The sequence below is a fragment of the Sminthopsis crassicaudata genome, chromosome 1, assembly GCF_048593235.1.
Source record: "Sminthopsis crassicaudata isolate SCR6 chromosome 1, ASM4859323v1, whole genome shotgun sequence".
Lineage (NCBI taxonomy): Eukaryota > Metazoa > Chordata > Mammalia > Dasyuromorphia > Dasyuridae > Sminthopsis > Sminthopsis crassicaudata.
In genome coordinates, this window is record NC_133617.1 from 249,743,811 (window position 1) to 249,764,574 (window position 20,764).

The window sequence follows — 20,764 nt, forward strand, 5'->3', positions numbered from 1 at the left end:
CACAGTATATATGCATGAGTAATTTTTTATAATATTATCCCTTGTATTCATGAGCTGACTTTATTTTTTAAAAAATGAAAAAATTATTAGTCCATTAGCTAATTTGTTTTTTTTAAAGAAACAAAACCAAATTACCAGTATCAAAAATTTTTAAAAAATCTAATACACAGTCAATGAAAATGAAATTAAAGCAATTACTAGGAGCTATTTTGCTCAAATATATGACAATTAAGCTGAGTTCTAAGCAAAATAGATGAATATTTATGAAAATATACATTTTCCAGATGAAAAAAGTAGGACACTTAAATAACCCAACTCAGAAAAAATGAGGAAAGCACAAACAAGTTTATTAAGAGTGGAAAAACAACAACTCAGGATCAAGTGGATTTACAAGCAAATTCTTAGCACCAGCCTTGAATTCAGGAGAAGCCGAGTTCAAATCTGATCTCAGACGCTTAATACTTCCTTGCTGTGTGGCCCTGGGCAAGTCACTTAACCCCAGCCTCAGAAAAAAACAAAACAAAAACAAAACAAACAACAACAACAAAAACAACAACAACAACAAAAAAAAGCAAATTCTTCCAAACAATTAAAGAATAATTAATTAAAATATTGTAAACATTGTTTGGGGAAAAAAAAAAAAGTAAACAAGAAATTCTACCAAGTTCCTTCTATGACATAAATATGACTTTTGAAAGAAAAGATAAAGAAAAAGGAAGAAAAAATGCACCAATTTCCCTAATGATTATTAATACAAAAATTCTAAATAAAATATTGGTGAGGACATTGCAGTAATATATCCTCCAGATCATTCTAAACTGAACATATCTATCTATCTACACACACACACACACACACACACACACATATACACACACACACACAAGGAATACAAGACTGGTTCAATATTAGGAAAACTTTAAGAATATTTGGTTTTATCAATAAAAAATAACAAAAATTATATGGTTATATCAATAAATGCAGAAACACTTTAGATACAATATAATACTCATTCCTATTAAATATGCACACACACATACTGTAATAAGTGGAACTTTTCTTAAAATGATAAATAGCATCCATCTAATACCAAGAACAATCATTATCTGTAATGGGAGTAAACTAAAACCCTTTCCAATAAGACCAGTTGAGAAGCAAGGATTTCCAGGATCATATTATTATTCAATATTGTACTAAAAAAATGCTAGCTATAGGAATAAGAGAAGAAAAACATTTTAAAAATAAATATAGACGATGAGGAAACAAAACTATTTTTTGCAGATAATATGATGCTATACTTAGAAATGCTAGAGAATCAACTAATCAAAACAATTAATGACTTTAGCACAATCTCAGAGTATAAAATAAACTTATACAAATCATCAGAATTTCTACATCTTATCAACATAACCCATCAAGAAAAGATATTCCATTTAAAATAACTGCAGACAGAACAAAATACTTGCCAAGACACAAACACAGAAATTGTATGCAAGCAATTATAACACTCCACACAAAGTCATTCAACAATTAGAAAAATATTAATGACTGATGGGTAGAACAAGTCAATATAATAAAAGTGACAACATAACCTAAATCAATTTACTTGCCTAATGCCATACCAATTGAACTACCAAATAATTAATTTGCACACATAGAAAAAAATAATAACAAAATTCATTTGGAGGCAGAAAAAGTCAAGACTATCAAGGAAATCAATGGAAAGAAAATGTGAAGGAAGAAGCCAGGACCAGATCTCAAATTATATTACAAAGAAGAAATCATCAAAAAACCTTGGTGCTGAAAAAGAAATAGAGTGGGTGACCAATGTAATCAATTTGAAGTCCAATAGATAGAAACAAATGAACACAGTAGTCTAGTGTTTGATAAACTCAAAGATTCCAGCTAATAGAATCAATTTTTCATACCATAAACCAAGATAAGTTCAAAATGGATGCATGATTTATATATAAATAATGATATCAAACAAATTAAGGGAGCATGTGTATAACTATGAATTTTTTCAAAAGTTCATAATGAAACAAATATAGATGATCACAGAATAAAATGGATAATTTAGATTACATTAAATTTAAAATTTAATTGTTTTTAAATTTAAAATTCAAAAGGTTTGCACAAACAAAACCAATGTAGCCAAAATTGGAATAAAAAGAGGAAATGGGATGAGAGGGGATTTTACAAGTTACTCTCATATTTCAAATATATAGCAAACTGAGACAAATTTATTTTAAAAATAGCTGTTCCCTAATTGATAAATGTGCAAATTATATGAAAAAGGCAATTTTCAGAGGAAACTATCAACAGTCATGTGAAAATACACTCCAAATCACCAATTTGAAAAATACAAATTAAGACAATTATGAAAGTCCACTTCATATCCATCAGATGGCCTAAAATGATAGAAAAGGAAAATGATAATTGCTGGAGGGAATGTGTGAAAATAGGTACTCCAATGAACCTATTGGTTGAACTGTGAACTAGTCCAACTATTCTGGAGAACAATTTGGAACTTTATTCAAAAAGTTATTAAACTGTGCATAGCATTTGTTACAGCAATATTACTATTAGGTCTATAATTATTCTAAGAGATAAAAGATAAAAGAAATAGGTTCCATTTGTATAAAAATATAATTGTTGTGGTGATACAGAATTGCAAACGATGGATTCCCAATTGGGGAATGGATGAATAAGTTGTAACATATGATTGCAATGGAGTACTATTGACCTATAAGAAATGATGAAGATGATTTCAAAAAAAAAACCTGAGAATACTGAAATAGAGACTATTGCAAAATGACGAGAAACAGTAACAGAATTATACACAGTAACAGAAGTATTACAGAGATAATCAATTATAAAAGACTTCATAATTCTGATCAATGCAATGAACCACCACAACTCTGAAGTTCCATAGTATAAAATACTATCCATTTCTAGATATGTATTTCAGAATACAGACTGAAGCTTATGTTTTCATTTATTTTTTCTTTTTTTTAATATGACTAATATATAACATGGTATTACATTATAAAGGTTATTGTATTTCTCACCTTTTCAAAGTTATGAAAAGAGGCTGGAGAAAGGAAGAAAATTTGAAATTGAAAATAATTTTTAAAAGGACTGAGAAAAACATCACTAGATGGAGCATTTGAAAGATTATTGACAAATATGGAGGCAGCAGTTTTAGTTGAATGATGAGGTCATCTGTGAGATTGTTAAAAGAATAAGAAGAAACAAAGTGGATCAAATGTAGACACCATTCTCAAGAAATTTCGACACAAAAGGGATGGGAAAAGGCTGAAGGGTCTGAAAGTTTTTAGACCAAAAAGTCATCTTGTTACTATTTCATGTTCATTTAAATTAAAAAATATATATAATTAATTTCCTATGAATCTAATGTTTAATTCTCTCTGTCTCTCTCTGTCTCTCTCTGTCTCTGTCTCTGTCTCTCTCTCCCTCCCTCCCTCCTTCTCTCTCTCTCTCTCTCTCTCTCTCTCTCTCTCTCTCTCTCTCTCTCTCTCTCTCTCTTTCATGCATGCACACACACAAACCACCACCAACAACCTATGCTTAGAATCTACCTTCTAGCATAATTTTTGAGTTATCTTACCAAAAGAGGATCTCAGAATAAAGACCCAGAATAAGAATCACTCAACTGTGAAGTTTTTTCAACTCCTTCTTCTACTATAAAATCTAGACAATACAGAAGAGACAAAGAAAAGGTCAAGGATAAGGCTTTCCTCATTTCCCCCTATATTTCTATTTTAATAATAATAAGGATAATAATTGCTTATATCTATATAGCACTTTAAGGTTTCCAATGCCCTTTACATATATTATTTCATCTGATCCCCACAACCACCCTGAGAGGTAGGTGTTTTTTTGTCCTCATTACACAACAAAATTCAAGGAAATGAAATGGCTTCCCTAGGCTAACACAGAGAAACTATAAGAGGTATAATTTAAATTCAAATCTTCCAGAGACTAAGTTCAGGGATCTGTCTTCTTACCTATCATCTCCTCTCATGCCCAGTTTTTTTTTTTCTGATTTCTCTGCTGTTATTTATATCATTCAATTTTGATCCTAGGATTCTTCATCCTAAGATTTTCAGAAGAATGTATTTCAAATAAAAGTCTGAATTAACTGATGTGCTATGTGCCTCTCTCTTGCCCACTGGCTGACTGATTTATTTGAGCTTTCTCATTCTCTCTCACACACATGATCACTCACTCTATTGCAAAAAAGTTCATTCTTATGAAAGTCTCCTTTGATCAATAACCTCTTCATTAAACTTCAACATGCTACCCTTTACAGGAGAGGTACTTGATAGAATTTAACATAATGTCCAGTGCATGATAGGTCCTTAATAAAAGTTAATGATTAACTGAGGGATAGAAAAAGAAGACATATTTGAAAATGTTTCTTGTAGGTTTATCTTGTCAATTTGTCACTATAGTTAGAATTTATTCTCTCTTATTCAAATAGAAAATCTACATGCTCTCACTCCAGCACCTTCAAAACGAAATCCTAAAATGAAAACTCCCAGAAATACTATAGCCAAAATTCACATTGTTTTTTTTTTCTGAATGTGTCATATTCACTCATTCTTTTCTCCCCTACTATCATTTCTCATTTTTATCAGTTTCTTCCTCTTATTTGAAACTCCTGCTTTCCTTTTTTTACAACTTCTCCTTTTTTAATATATCGTGCCCCACTTTTTTGCTCACTTTTATCTTCCACGCTCTTTTCTGTCATCAATTTCCCCTCACTGCTCTGTCTTTTCCTCTTCAGGAAAAGCTTTGTTCTTAATATGGATAGAAAAAAGAGCCAAACCCAGTATAAACTTCAATTTCTTCCAGAAAAGCAATAAAGATGTCCAGGAACAATGATACTTGAACCTCTATTTTCTTATTCACCAATTCAGTGAAAACATTGATTTCCATTTAGACAAAAAAATGGACACAAATTAGGCTAAATTGGAACCAAAGACTACACTAACAGTAAAGGGTTAATATCTGGCACTACCCTTATCTTTCAAGCTTTGAGTCATGGCACCATAAAAAACTCCAATTGTAATAGCAGTTGGCACAGCTATTTAAACAGCTTCACTGGTCCATCCATGCACTGCAGTTTGTTACTTTGGTGAACCAGTGTCCTAATCAGCAGGCTTTCACATGAGCAAATATAGGATCTATCATTCACATTTGTTCATATTTATGGTTTATCAATGGCAAATATTATTTTCACCTGTGATAATCTGCTTAGTTACTTGTTCTTTGCTGATGAAGCAATGCATACAGCTCCCTTTTTTTACAGCCACAACTCTATTTAATTACTTGCTCTACTGCCATTGCCATTTTTACTTGGCATTTAACAAGGGCACTCTTTCAATCTCAAATCTTTTAATAATTTAAGTTCTGAATGGAATTTTGCAGGAACAAGATCTACTAAGCGTGGGGAAAAGAGACAGTTAAGAGAAAGGAAAAAGAATATCTCCATTATTTATTGATTTCAGAGAAGATTTGGCAAGTATAAGAACTGGGAAATTGTAAAATAACATGGTCCTTCTTTGGACAGAGTTTGATACTGTGACTACTGTTCCTTAAAAATAAAATTAAGTAAAATCTCAAATCATCAAAAATTCCCAGATTCACCATTAGATAAAAACAACAACAACAACAACAACAACAAAAACATTTTAAGTCACTAAATAGGTGGCTTTTTTTGTTGGTTTTTTTTTGTATTTGTCAAATGTAGTTTTAGGCTATTTCCCCTTCATGATTGGAGATAATCAAGAGTTGACTGTACTGGCATGTATTTCATTTGTAAGTAGTATATATATTCACACACATATGCATTAAAAGCAAAAGAATATATCTGAACGAAATAAGACTGATAATGTAATTCACTTGTATCAGATAGCCTTTTTATTTCTAAAATGTGTCATTTTATGAGGACTTTCAAAAAATTTTAAGTAAAATAGAAAGTAGGTACTTAGATTCAAATCATGGTGAAATAAGTGCAAACTGTCTACATCTAGATATTTCAGGGAATGATGTCTTGCAGTTATATGACACTAAGTAGCATCCCCATGTTAACCCAACAAAAATAATGTCCTTCATAATGAGAAGATATAAACTAGGTATGCAAAAATGTAGGCCATATTGACCTTAATACTAATAATGAACATAATACATAGTGATTAGTCATGTGATTAAGAATATGTGGTTTTATTGGTTGAGGTGGAAGAAGGAGAAATAATGAAGGAGAGAAGAAAAAAAGAAAAAAATATAAAATGGAGAATGTTCTATGAGTTGAGATGTTGAAATTAAAAAGAAATTTTAGCTATCCAGTATACTCCATTAATTTTCTTAATAATGATAATAATTCTTATAAAAGTATTCGTTATAGGTTGGGGCTAATACAACTTTTAATATCTCTATGAAAAAATTGTATAGTTTTACTGTCTGCTAAGTAAATATTTTACTGTATAGAATTCACATTTGCTTGCAAAGGTGACTTTTTCTTTTTCTATAATTAGTTATTGATACTTGGAATAGAAAACCTAAACTACTGGGGTATAATATAAATCTATTAGAGAACAAAGGAATAGGAACCTTGACAGTATTAGAAAAAGGACAGAACTAGTTACCAGAAGGAATAAATAGATGCATGCTGGGAAAGGCACATAAATGGTTGGGAGGGGGGTCAAGATCCATTCTCATCAAGGAATAAACCAAGCTTAAGATGCTTCTTATATTCAAGTTGTTTCTCCAATAAAATAATGCAAACAATACTCTGAAATAGATAATATAAAAAGAAATATTGTAGCAAAGTAATTTAAATAGATATCTTAAATGAATTGTAGATCAGATTCTCTCCATATAATCCTGTTAGAAAACTAATATGGAATTACATAAAGAGAAAGCAATGTCGCCCTATGTAATTAAGTCATATTACTTCAACAATAAAAGGTCTTTAATGAATGAGTTTCAAAGACTAAACTGTAAAATTTACTTTTAGTAAATATTGTATACTGGATAACATACCACTATGCAAAAAAGTCTTTAGGTTTTTAGTTTAATTTAATACACACTATTTTGGTATTCCATTGATGAAAAATCTCACTGGAAATTAAAATTCACAAATCTGTTTCATACAAGTGAAATACCATAAAAGAATGCATAGTTAATGAAATTAGTAGATAAATGCATCTATTCTCTTCTAGTAATGGGTTAGGATTCTAGTAATAGCTTAGGATTCAAGCCTCGCTTAAAGGGTAAGTGAAAATTAGGGTGTTCAGTGAATATTAGTTTATATCAAAATACCCTCCCCCAAATGAGCAACTTTCATTAATAATGATAGAAAATCTCCTCAGATGATTGGTAAAAATTATGTTTATTTGGCAGAATTAGGTGAGAAAATTTACTAAGGTGCCTATCCAAATACCATGCAATTTGGAAACAGCCAGGAAACAAAACCATGGGGATAAAGGGAATAAATATAACAAATATTGAAGGTTATTATGCAACTCTAAAGATTTGATATGACCCTAGCAATATAGCAAAAAATAGTTATGGAAAAGAAGCTATTTCTTATGCTCAGTAGCTAATTTTCAAACATAAGTACCTGTATTTGAAACTTTGAACATTTCACACTTTTTTCTGTATCTGTAAAGAAAAAATGCATCCAGGCTGATATTATGTATCAATAGAGCTGAAAATAATGAAGATAACAGCAGCCAAAAACAAAGGCTCATAAATTATGGATCAACCACTATTTTGTCCATGGAATGTAATTTTTTTTCACATTAGAAGTACATAGATTTATCCTTTAGTAGCTCTTTTGAAAAAGGATACTGAAATATTTATAGAAAGATATGAATTTGCAAAATATAATTTCATAACAAAATAGCTTAATTAAGTAAAAATTGAATTAAAATATTTAGGTAGATCTAGAAATACCATTAAACAAGAAAAATATTTATAGTTTCATTATTTACTAAATTGACAATATTAAATATGTTGTTCACATATTCATTTTATTGTAAAAACATTAAAAGATTTCAATTCAAAATGTAAATAACATTCAAGAATTATATGTATCCTAATGATATCTGATTCTGGTTATAGCTCATTGGGCATTAGCTATAGCCATTATTAGAACCTCCAGATTAAAAATACATATATATATATATATATATCTATATATATATATATATATATATATATATATATCTTTGCAGGAATATTAGATTAATATAAGCAGGTTTCATTTATACATAACATAACACTTATATTGATTATGTTTTATAGGCACATAATATAAAATATAGATTGTTATAGCTAAAGTTGTAAATATCATTTGGCTATAGCTTATTCTATGATATATATAAAGTCTTAAATACTTAATGTATTCTTCATAAATATACTTGAAATAATTTCACATTTTTTCTTTTACTTACTGCTTTGTATGTTCTCTTCTGTCCAGCATGTTTTCTGATTTGTTCTCCATTAGGTCCTGTTTCCACATGCATGGAATAGATAATGTCAAAGAAATCTTCAACAACAGCTACTCGTCTTAAAGACAGCTTCTCATCTACCCCCACTCCATCCTGGAAAAGAGATAAAGAATGCAAGAATCATGAATACATTTTGATAAGAATATAATGCATCTTTTTAGTGAAATCTGATTAAACAATTTTAAACTATGAAGCTAATCATCATAATGTAGTAAAATGAAGATTTATATTTCTACCATTATTGTCACTTACATTCAGAATCATAAGAACAGAAAAAAAATCACTTAGTCTTTCAGCACAGTTGCTTATTTCATCAAGTAATACCTCATCATTTTATTTTATTTCTATCGAAGTATACACAATGAAATATAAAACTTTTAAAAGTTGGTGAAGAAAAATTTTAAGCATAAGTTACTTACTATTAGGTTTATTATCATAATTTCTAGTTTATACATTTGTTTATTAATTCAATAAATAATCTAATGAAATCTAACGAATATTTTCCTAGGTGGTCTAGAGAATATGACAACATTATAATAAATAAAACATTGCAAATAACAACTTGTTCTTATAGAATTTACAATCAAGTAGAAGAAACAAGACATGTAGAACAAATGATGTTTGCCATTATAAAGCATTTTCAAGGAACAATAGAAGGTTAAGTTAGGCTGAAGTAAAGGGTATACACATAAAAATAAATCTAGAAAGTTAGGTTGAGACCAGCTGGTAAAGACCTTAGATGCCACGTTAAGGAGTTTAGACTTTAACAGGCATGTGGAGTTATTGAAGGGTTTTCAGCAGGAAAATGGCATGATTAAAACTGTGCCTTAGAAAGATTAATTTAGAGGTACTGTACAGGATAAATTGGAACAGGGAAAGAAACACTAAAGACAGATTAGTTAAGAGTCTATTGTAAATAATAAAATAGAGAAGTAATAAAGGCCTAAACTATGGTGGCAATAGAGAGAATGGACAAAATGAGATAAACTTCAATTTAAAGAGTCTTCATCATTACCTCTCATGATATGTCTTTAAATAAAAAAGGACTTAATTACAAGACAAAAATATAATTTAAGAATATGAATAAAGTCATGATTCTATGATAAATTATTTTCTCTACTATGAATGTAATATATTGATTCTAGTGTTATTAATAACCACCAAATAGATATTTTGAGTCTGTTGGAAATCCCCTTTTCAAACTATGGTATGTTTACTAAACTGGTCTAATTGAAACACATAAAAAGCAATAAAGGAGGAAAACAAAATTTGGTCTGAGAAGATTCATTTTAAAATTCTGTCATGTATCTCCTTGTGAATAATAATGAAAATTGACCTTTGCATAACATTTTAAAGTATTTAGTGTTTTAAAACACCTTGAGTATTATAATTAATCCATAGATTATATATTTCATGTTCTATCACCCCCATTTTGTAGATGAAGAAACTGAGGCTTTGAGAGATTCTATGACTTATCTATGGTTAAACAGTTCATAAGTGTAAGAGGCAGAAATAGAACCCAATTCTTATTGTGTCCAAATCTAGCACTCTGCTATATCATTATCATTCTGCCTCTTAGATGGTATAGGATCTACTTGAAAGATAGCTATAAATATAGTTTAGATATCATAATGAAGTCAAATAATAAAGGATTAACTTAAGAATCATAAAATCTAAAGTGATCAAGATTTCCTAACTCCCCTTCTCCCCCATTCAGAGCTCTTCCTGAAAATAAATCATAGCTAGAAAATGTCTAATGCAAATTAGGTTGATGTGAAGCCAGAATAAGAGAAAAATTGTGACAATAATGAACACAGAATGATAAATTATTCCATACAAAGTAGTAAGTCTATAGTAAAATCAGTGAAGGAAAGTTTCTGATGCTTTATATTTTTATTTAAAAGTCAAGGAAGAAATTCAATAGAAGGACAATACATGAGAACACTGTCTATTTAAATCTATCTGTTCAAGATCAATGAATGAAATTAGTTAACATCTGACATAACTTCAATTCAGTTATTAGGGGGGAAATATGTGTGCTAATCATGAAAATCACCATTACAATTACTATAATTGATAAATTGGTAGTCAATCTCAGTAAAGGGTCTGGAAATCAAATAGACATTAAAGATTGCCAATTAAGAAGGAAAGAAGGGAGTTATCTCTAGGTAGAAAAGGAAGAAGGGAGAAAGAGGAAAGAAGGTGAGGAAGCAGCAAAACAGAAATCCTAAAAACTTTATTAAAAAAGAAGTCAGATTTCGGGACTTTTAAGATTCCACCTTGTACTATCCCACTATCTCTACCCATAGTAGATTAGGATCTCTACATAGCTGAATAGTAGATTATGCTTGCATCTAAGACATCCCTCCAACCCCACCAAAAAAAAAATAAAATAAAATAAAAATAAAAATCCAAACCATCAGTTTTCCTTCTCATTCTTTTAGGAGATTAATCATGTGAAGTTAGAAGGATCAACAAGTAGATTTTTTTCTATTTGAACAGAAAAATAACATGAAATAACTTACCCCCCAAAAAAATAAACAAACAAACCCTATGGCTGCTTCTAAATACAGAACAAGATGAAGTCAGGAAAGACTTTATGGAGAAAGTGACATTTCATTTGAGATAGAATTACAAGTAGGATTTGATATAGGGAAATTCAATGAAAGGAATTTCAATCAAGAATTAAAAACAAGAATATGAAAAAAAGGTAAAGATTTATAAGAAATGTTGTCACTCAACTTACTATTGAGTAATTTTTCACTTATATAATTTGGGAAAGTCATCTTTTTCTTTGCCTCATTTTCCTTATGTATAAAACAAGAAGGTTGGACTATATTGTCTCTGAGGTTATTTCAAGCTCTAACATTCTGAAATTAATTACTGAAAGGATATATGATTAATATATAAAAATATATAATTACAGGTTATTATTAAAGAGCTATCATCTCCAGAATTCCTTATCCAAAATTTTATTTTTTTTTTTAGTTTTAGAGTTGCTGCCATCTTTTAAAATGAAAAAAAAATACAAATCCTACTTTTTCCTATGTGGTATTTAAAAAGGACCTTTTTTTCAAGGACACCACATGTAAAGGAAAATATTGGCCCTTTGATCTGATATAAACACATTTCTGCTAATAGTAAATACATAATCATTTATTATTTTTATCAGGCCATTCATTACATGCATGGTATGTATCACCACAGGTGATTTATACAACATAATACTGAATTCAAATCCTCTACTTCTTCATTAAACAAATAGTCATAATGAAATTATTGTCATTTTCTAAGATGATTAATGACATTAGGGTGAGATTTTTACTTTCTTGTGAATTTAATTTTAAGTGAGTCAGAGTTATACAAAGTTGCCAGCTTCATTGTCTCCAGAATCATTTAAGTCCAATGATGAAAAAAGTCAAGAAATCTGGTGATGGCGCAATATGACCAAATGAATGACCAAACTCTGTGTGCCTGTTTCAACCATCTTAGTGACTATTAGAACAAGTTATTCCTATCTATCCATTCCATTGGATGGATTTGAGGCCCATCTGTTACCCTCAACCTGGTTTAGCTCATCTGCCTAGATGTTTTATGTGTGACCACTGTGTATGCTACAGCTTTTTTAATCTTTGGATGAGAATTAGGTGAAAGGGAAAACAGAGATCACTTGAGTGTCCAAGTCAAGGGAAGGCTTAGTTTTGCATTATTTGCTTTCCTATCCTTTGTGTTTAGGGACAGTGAAAGGAAAAGGGCCAGTAAAGAAGGAGCTATTTTTAAAATATTGGAAATAGGGGAGCAAAGGTTATAGAGGAGGTGGGAGAAAATGAAAATTGGGGGAGTAGTTTTAGAAATAAAAAAAATGTTTTGAATAAAAATAATTATCCAAAACTACTATATACAGTTAGGTACCAACAAAGCTAAAAGTTCAAAAAATGCTAATGAGTACCACAAAGTTATAAAATGTCCACATTAACAAAACAAGAAATAAAGATCCTAAATATTCAATCTTGGAAAAACAATCTTGGCAAAAGTCTTAAGTGAGTTAAGAAAAAGGGGAAATACCCATAAATATATTGGAACCATATATAAGTTATATCAAATATTTAAAGAACAATCAATATCTATGCTGCAAAAGTTATTTAAAAGAAAATAAAAGATATTCTACTAAACTTCTTTGTTGCAGGGGATATGCCATTGTCATGATATCTAAATCATGGAGAAACAAAACAGGCAAAGAGAACTATAGACAAATATAATTAATGAATGTAGTATGGGGTAGGAGGTGGAAATCATCATTAGAAGAATATGTTAATATATTCCTAAAATAAATCATTATGACTGATTAAATTTCAATAAAGAATACAATGATGGCACTCTATTATGTAATATGTAATTCAGATAAAGGATATGATGATGGCATTCTATTATGGAGAGATTATAGAAATAATAAAGATAACAAAAAAAATATCCATCCATCCAAAATACCCAGAAAATGCATAACATACCTAGCATTAATCCATAAAGACATGCACAAGATTTATTTTTAAAATAACTAAAAAAGGGAAGATTCTGGGAAGATGGCAGAGTACGTTGATAAATTTCAAGCTTTCCCAATTTCCCTGCACAAATAGTCCATAGACTGATGGAAAATTTTAGAATATTTGAAGCAGAAAATGGGCCCTCCAGATACAGCCTGATAAAATCTGGAGAAAGACCCCAGGCCAGGATTAACCTGTCTGAAGCACAAACACCTCTGAGCCAGCGAATATCAAGTAGAGATCCCTTGGGCTATTCCATTGAGTCTAGAGCCTCACCTGGAACCACAGGGTTTGAGTCCTGGAACTGAGCAAATCTTGGCTGACTGGGAATGCCAGGCCCAGCTACTCTGCTGAGACACATCCCTGGGAAAGAAGGAATCAGCACCCAATGAGGGTAGTAGCAGTGAGACAGGAACATTGCTGGCTGTGGGCAATTGCAAGAGGATGAAGCTCTTGGTTTGGGACTCCTGATCAGAGTGGAGAGCTGAAGAGAAGTTTGAGACACCATCTCCCCACCCCACAATTAGAGATGATTACACTAATACCTCTAATTTAAAAAAAAATGAATTGGCAAAGAAGAAAGAACCCCACTATTGAAACATGGGAAGATTGGGATTCATCTTCAGAGGAGGACACTTTAATCAAAAACAACAAACCTTCTACCCCAAAGAGTAACATGAAATGGCTTCCTGCTGAGAGAGAATTTATGGAAGAACTAAAAAAAGAATTAAAAAATCAAATGAGAGACATAGAAAAATAAGAAAAAAATTAAAACCATCCAAGAAAAACATGGTTATGAAAAAAAGTTAACCAATTAGAAAAGGAGGTACAGAATCTTAAAGATGAAAATACCTCTTTGAAAATTATAATTGGGCAAAGGGAAGCCAGCAAAGCAATGAAAGACCAAGAAATAACAAAACATTATAAAGAATGAGAAAATAGAACAGAATGTGAAATATCTTATAAGAAAAACAAAAGTTCTGGAGAACAGATTTAGTGTTCTTTATCACAAGAAAAAGTTCAAAGTGGAGAGGGTAGAGTTCATTTCCTTTCTTTCTCAGAAATGATTGCTGTATAAAGACAAAATTCACCAATAAAGTATACTTTAAAATAAATACAGAAAATGAGGGAATATTAAGAGAGAATAAATATAAATATACCTTATTCAGTTATTATTTTTTTCCTTTAATATTGGAGAAAGATTTCTAATTTCTAATATAAACATTTCAAATAAATTGAAATTTTAACAATAGGCTAAGTACCAAAGAAAAGGAGCATTTAATGCATCCCAAACCCAAAAAGAATTCCCATTAGAGCTCATCACACAATTTGTCACAATTCACAATTCACAATTCAACCTCTCCTTGAAAAACCCTAATAAGGGAGAACACAATATCCAAAGACAACTCATTCCATTTATGGAATCTATAGAAGTTGGGATTATTCTTATTTCAAGTCCAAATTTAATCTTTGTAACATCTTTCCATTATAACATTTGTAACATCCATTCTTAATTTTGCCATGTGGTAACACATAGAATTTGTCTAATCCCTCTTCCACATGACAGTTGTACAAATACTTCAAGAAAGTTATTATGTTTTCCATGAATCTTCTCTTTTACACACTAAATATTCAAATGTCATTTTTTATGTAAGGGTGTATATCCATCCCATCCCAATAATTATGGAAGGACAAAATTTGTTAATTGAATAAGCTAATCAACCAAAAGCATAAATTAGGGGACAATTCCTTTATTAACTTAAGAGTAATAAACTGCTTTGGCATTGTACCTGAATTAATGAACACTTAATAAATGGTTTTTGATTGACTGACTGATCATTGGATTGAAAGTGGATGATGCCACATAGGAAATTTGTTGTGATTGTGTGGAAAGGTGAAGAACTTACAGGTTAAGAACATATTAATCAGAGACTGTTAGCTAAATTGATTGAAGCCTTAAGGCCTCAGATTCAGCCTCTCTGGAGTCAAGTGATTTTAGATAAAGCCTGGACTACATTCCATTGTCCAAAGAAGGGATTTAAGAAGTATATGTGGTTGAAGAAGCTGTATATCACCTTGTCTACTACATTCCACTGACCAAATAGGGGAATAGAGGCTTATGTGACCAATAACTACATATAGAGGGTGGGATTTTTGGATTTCTTTGTCTGAAATGTATAAACACTGTGAACATTTTCAAGGGAGTAGCTCTCTCCTGCGGTGAATTTGGCTCACAGACCAGGATGGGGTCTGCTTCTCGAGATTCTAATAAATAATTCTGCTTTCTATGAGTGATCTGAGTAGTCAATTTCTGTAGGTCTCTTTTTGGCCCAAACATGATTAATTAAAGAAAATCAGACACCTATCTGGCTGGATCTCTGTGTAACAATTATAGCCAATTTGTACTCCATCAGGATAGAGCATGTGGTGGTCAAATCCATAGATGAATAACTTTTAGAAGGAAGTATCCATGGTCATAGTAGAAAAACACCAGATTAAACTCTTCTCAGCTCCCTCTCTCCCTGGCTGTTGACTAGGGACACTTTGAAATGTCAAACAATCTGCAAAATTCACCAGAATAGTTGAAGTTTCTCTTGAGCAATAGAGGCTGACAGCATAATAGATGCGTCAGTAACTGAGAGGCATACTGGAACAAGCCATAAACAGCAGCTTCAGGATTTTTTAAAGAATTTTTACAGAGAGCTGCACCTACAGAGATTTTCACAAGACAGAGAGAAAAATATTTCTAGTAACCAAGAACTATTACTTAATCCTTATTTATATGAGTTTTCTAGATTTGAATTTACTCTTCTCGATAATTTTTTTTTGCAAATAAGGAGACACTGTTCTATCTCCAATTTGGGAGGATTGTTTTAAAAATTCTCTTATACCTATAACTTCTTAATACATATTCTCTTTGTAAAATATTCATTTCCAGAAGTTTGATTGATATTGTAGATCATATTGGAAGAAAACTAATGAGTAACTACCAGAAACTCCAACTTCTCAATTAAGCCCAAAACTCTAAGGGAAATAATTCATTGCCCTTCTGGGTCCCAACCTGTCTGTGCCAGTAGGAGGGTGGAGACGAGGCTGAGAGGGTCAATTTTTGCTTTTCAGGTCTCTAGTGGAATGTCCAGGGATCTATGATTGGTCCTGTATTACCTGACATTTTTATCAATTACTTTTTAAGTTTATCCATTGAACTATTTCTAAATCTAACTATTATTATTTAATCCATATTTCTCCATCTTTCAAGGATAGTGTGAATTTTTTTTGAATGCTCTGCTAAAATCTAGGCAAACTATAACTACATCATAATTCCCCTAATTTAATAGTTTAGGAACATTGCTCAAAAAAAAAAAAAAAAAAGAAATAAAGTCTGTCTGGTATGACCTATTCTTGATCAAACCATGTTAGTTCTTTAAAATTAATATTTCCTTCTCTAGAAGTTTATTAACTATTGCTTGCATCATCTACTTTAGAATTTTCAAGAAATAAAGTCAAACTCATTAGTCTATAGCTTTCAAATTATGTTCTTTTTCCATTAAAAATGAAATATTTGCCCTTTTTTCTTCCTATGATACTCTTCTCTTTTTCCATGTTCTTTCAAATAACTCTGACAATGACTCAGCAATCACCTCTGCCAGCCTTCATTATATAGTGTATAATTCTCCTGGGGCCAGATGAATTAAATCAAGGGAGGTAGTATGTTATGGTAGGAAAAACACTGACTCTGAAATTTGGAGACTTGGATTCAAACCTGACTCTGAACCTTACTTTTACTGTTTTTTTCCCTTCCTTCTCTTGAAAACTATGATTACAACCGTAATGAAGCACTTCCTTCTTCTCTTGGGTGTTAACTTCCTATTAGCCATTTTTGTTCTGTCATTTTGAATGCAAAAGTTATTATCTTTGATAAATCAAACAGAAACACTGTTTCTTTTAACACATTCCTTTAATGATCTTCTTTATTTCATTCATGAGAATTTTCCATCTGTGCTAGGCATACTTTCTCCTGTCAAATTTTTGCGAATGGGATAAAATCATCATTCTAAAACCTTCAGAATCTGTTTTTTTTTTTTTTTTTTTTTTAATCTAGGTTCCTAGTTAAATTCTGCATCTTTTCTTCTGCTGTTATCACTCTTCTAGGGAGGAGTCACTTTTCATTATATGCACTATCTCCAGCCCAACAACAAGCTCTTTCTTGCTAGTGAGAATGAGATTTCATAAAATGTCTCTGTGTTGGTTCCTTAAGGCCAGTCAATAAAATATTGGTTGCCCTACTTTTTTTTTTTGAGGGAAGAGATAGAGAGCCAGAAACAGAGAGAGAAAGAGGACAGAGAGCACACATTTCAAGAGATGGTTGAATAATGAGATCTCCCATAACTGCTCTATCATATCTCTATGACAACTTTTTTATCTTTTCTAAATTCTTGTTCCATTTCCTTTTGTTTGTTTAGGTAGTCATAAGGAAATCATAGAGGTAGAAATTAAAAAAAAAAAAAAACAAAGCGAAAGAGCATAATGGAACACACTTGTAAGATGAATAGAGGAAGAAATACAAGCAAAATGGTCATCAGAGTTAGAAATGTTGTCTTAATTTCTAAATCTGAAGGACTTTTCTTTATCCATCTTCACCTCTTCCTTGGGGAAGAATAGCTACTATATAACACAAGCAAGACTCAAATTTGAGTCTTATAAAACCAAATATTTTCCACAGGAGTTTAATAAAGGTTTCTGCTAATTGGATTATAAAATGCCAATTTTAATCTAGAGGTAACTAGAACTTGACCAAGAACAAGAAGGTAAGTTTAGGATGATAATTTGCTACATATCATAATCACAGGCTTGAGGAGAGCATGGACCTGGTGTGTCAAGAAGTCATGAAGGGGGATATCACCATATCTATTCCCATTCTTGTTTCTCCATTAAAATCTTCCTTTGATGTTGGACTGAATCTCAGAATCCATCTAGTTCAATCTGAGCAAGAATACCTGTTACAACATTCCCTACAAGTGATGCGCCAGACTTCCCTTGAAGGCCTTTCAAAGAGAGGGAATATGATATCTTCCAAGACACCATATAACCCACTTTGAGGCATCTCTACATAGTACAATCTGACTCTGATTTCTAGATTTCTATTGCTTACTTAAGTTAGCAATAACTTAATTTAAATTTAAAATTAAATTGGGGATATGGGTTAGAGAGTTAGGGTAGAAGCACTTTAAAAATATCTCACTTGAGCCTCGCAACACTGACACATTAAGTGCTATTATGATCCTCATTTTAAAACTGAGGAAATTGTGATAGTAGTTAAGTAAGTCTATAGCCACTGTTTGCCAGAAAACCCTTGATCTCAAACAGCCCACAAAACAGACGTCACTGATATATTATTTCAAAGTTGATGTATCCTTCCTCATCTCCAATGCCACCTACCAGCCAAGAAGGTCAAAGTGTCAGACATGATGTCAAGTCCTCACCAATACTGGCATCTTCTAAAAACAGTGCCTAAATTCCCAACAGTCTCTCTTTTGATGGCCAAGGCAGAGAGGTGTAATAGTATAGTATTCAGTACAACACCCTCACACTGCCATCTGACACAGTAGAAGGCAAAATTCATGCTAAAAAAGTTTTCATTTTAAGAATTTTATTTGCTGTATATTATTTATCATACTAGAATATTCAAGTGCTATGAAAAGTGAATATTGTCTGAAAGCAATTTTTATTGATATGTTGGCATAAAAGATCACAGAATTCTAGGAAATGAGAAATGAGAAAAAATGTTTTGCATGTTACTAATACTATTTCTAGAAAGAATATGTCAATAGATTGCCCTATTTTTCCACCCACAATCACCATAACTTTCCTGACATGGACATTATCCCCTTTGTATGTTCTCTGCCTGTATTGAATGAAAGTTTCTTAATGGAAGGAGCAATGTTTTTTTTTTTCTTATTTGTGTCCCACATTGTTTAGCACCATGCCTAGCATATCAATAAATACTTTTCTACCCCTTCATTTACTGTACTTAGATGCAAAAGACTTTAGTTCAAATTCAGTTTTAGGATTTATTAATTATGGGACTTTGGACAAATTATCCTATTTACTACTTTGTTCCAAGATGAAAACCTTCCTAATTACAGGTCTACTAGAACTTAAACTCAGATCTTTAGACTTCCAATATAGGGTCCTTTCAATTTTAAATTAAATTTTATTAAATTAAATAGATCAACTTTCTGTTCCTCCACCATACCTTGAGAAAACAAGAAAAACAAACACAACAAAATTCCTCAATGGATATTTCTAACATATATATATATATATATATAATATATAATATATACATATGTTATATGTATATATTATATATATATATATATATATATACATATATATATATAAATAATCTCAATTTGCATTTTGAATCCATCAATTCTTTTTCAGGAGGGAGGCAGCCTGTCTTATCACCAAACCTTAAGAATTGTGATTGGATTGTGTTGATCAAAATTCCCAAGTTTTCTTTAAAAAATTGGTTTTAATCATCCATGTTTGACTTTCTCACTCATCCTTCCTCTCTTCCCCACTGTACCACCTGCACACATATTGAGAATACACACACACACACACACACACACACACACACACACGATCATTATACACATATAATCAATATAAACAAGTACATTAGCTATCTCCTAAAAATATTTGTCTCATTCTGAGTACTTTACCTCTTTACAAGAAGGTGAGTTATTGTATAGTTAATCATTTCACTGATAAGAGTTTAGGACAATAGTATCCCATAACTTTCATATTCCATCACTTCTTTATTCATTCCTCAGTATATGGCTACCTCTCAGATTTCCATTCTTTGCCATCTCAAAAAGACTATAAATGTTTTTGTTGTTTATCTTTAATTCTCAAAGAGGACTGTGACATCAGGGAGATGATGCCATGACATGCAAGTGAATTGGATTTGAGTGAGAGAGGGTTATACAAGGTCACCTTCTCACTTTCCCCTCCAGAGACTGGGCAAGTCACTTCACCTGTACCTCAATTTCCTCATCTATAAAAGGGGATAATAATACCACCTTCTTCCAGGGTTGCTATGAGAATTTAAAAAATATAATATTAGTATCAATGTCATAATAAATATATTTGTACATTCTTAGAATTTATTTTACTTGGCATTAATTCCTGCCTTAATCTATCCTCTTTTAATTCTCTCTCCCTCCTATTTCACAACTGAGTGACACGTATACCTGTACCCAACTCTGTGTGTATATTCATTCTTTTAACCATTTCAGAAGAATGAAGTGAAAGTCACTGCCAAACTCCTCTACCTTCTTGTTTGTATAGATGTCTACTTATATACTCTCATTATGTGATATGATTTTCCCTAACTTTCCTTTCCTTTCCCCCCATCCCAATATATTCCTCTTTTCTCTTTCCATTCTCTTCTTAAGATAATGTCCTAACAATCACTTCAAACTTTGTCTACCTGAATTAGCTCTGGGAACCTTGATGATAATATAGTTCAAAGAAGATAGTATATTCTCATTCTATTTGAATATTAGCTGTTTATCCTTGTTTGATACTTTATCAATTTTCATTTATGTTTATCTTTTTATGTTTCTCTTCATTCTCGTATTTGTACTCCAATTGTAACAATTCTTCCAC

At 31.3% G+C, this 20,764-nt stretch overlaps 1 protein-coding gene across 6 annotated transcripts in view; it reads right to left on the reverse strand.

Annotated features, from left to right (window-relative positions):
- NOL4 (nucleolar protein 4) overlaps positions 1 to 20,764 on the reverse strand; it is a 465,402-nt gene that overhangs the window by 373,562 nt on the left and 71,076 nt on the right. For 4 of the 6 annotated variants that reach the window (XM_074277598.1, XM_074277604.1, XM_074277605.1 and 1 more), the window contains exon 2: positions 8,487 to 8,636. In XM_074277598.1, coding sequence (XP_074133699.1) covers positions 8,487 to 8,636 — 150 coding nt within the window. Of the gene's footprint in view, positions 1 to 7,651; positions 7,717 to 8,482; positions 8,637 to 20,764 lie in introns of those variants that run through there. The other 2 variants (XM_074277643.1, XM_074277621.1) reach the window with 2 other exon arrangements.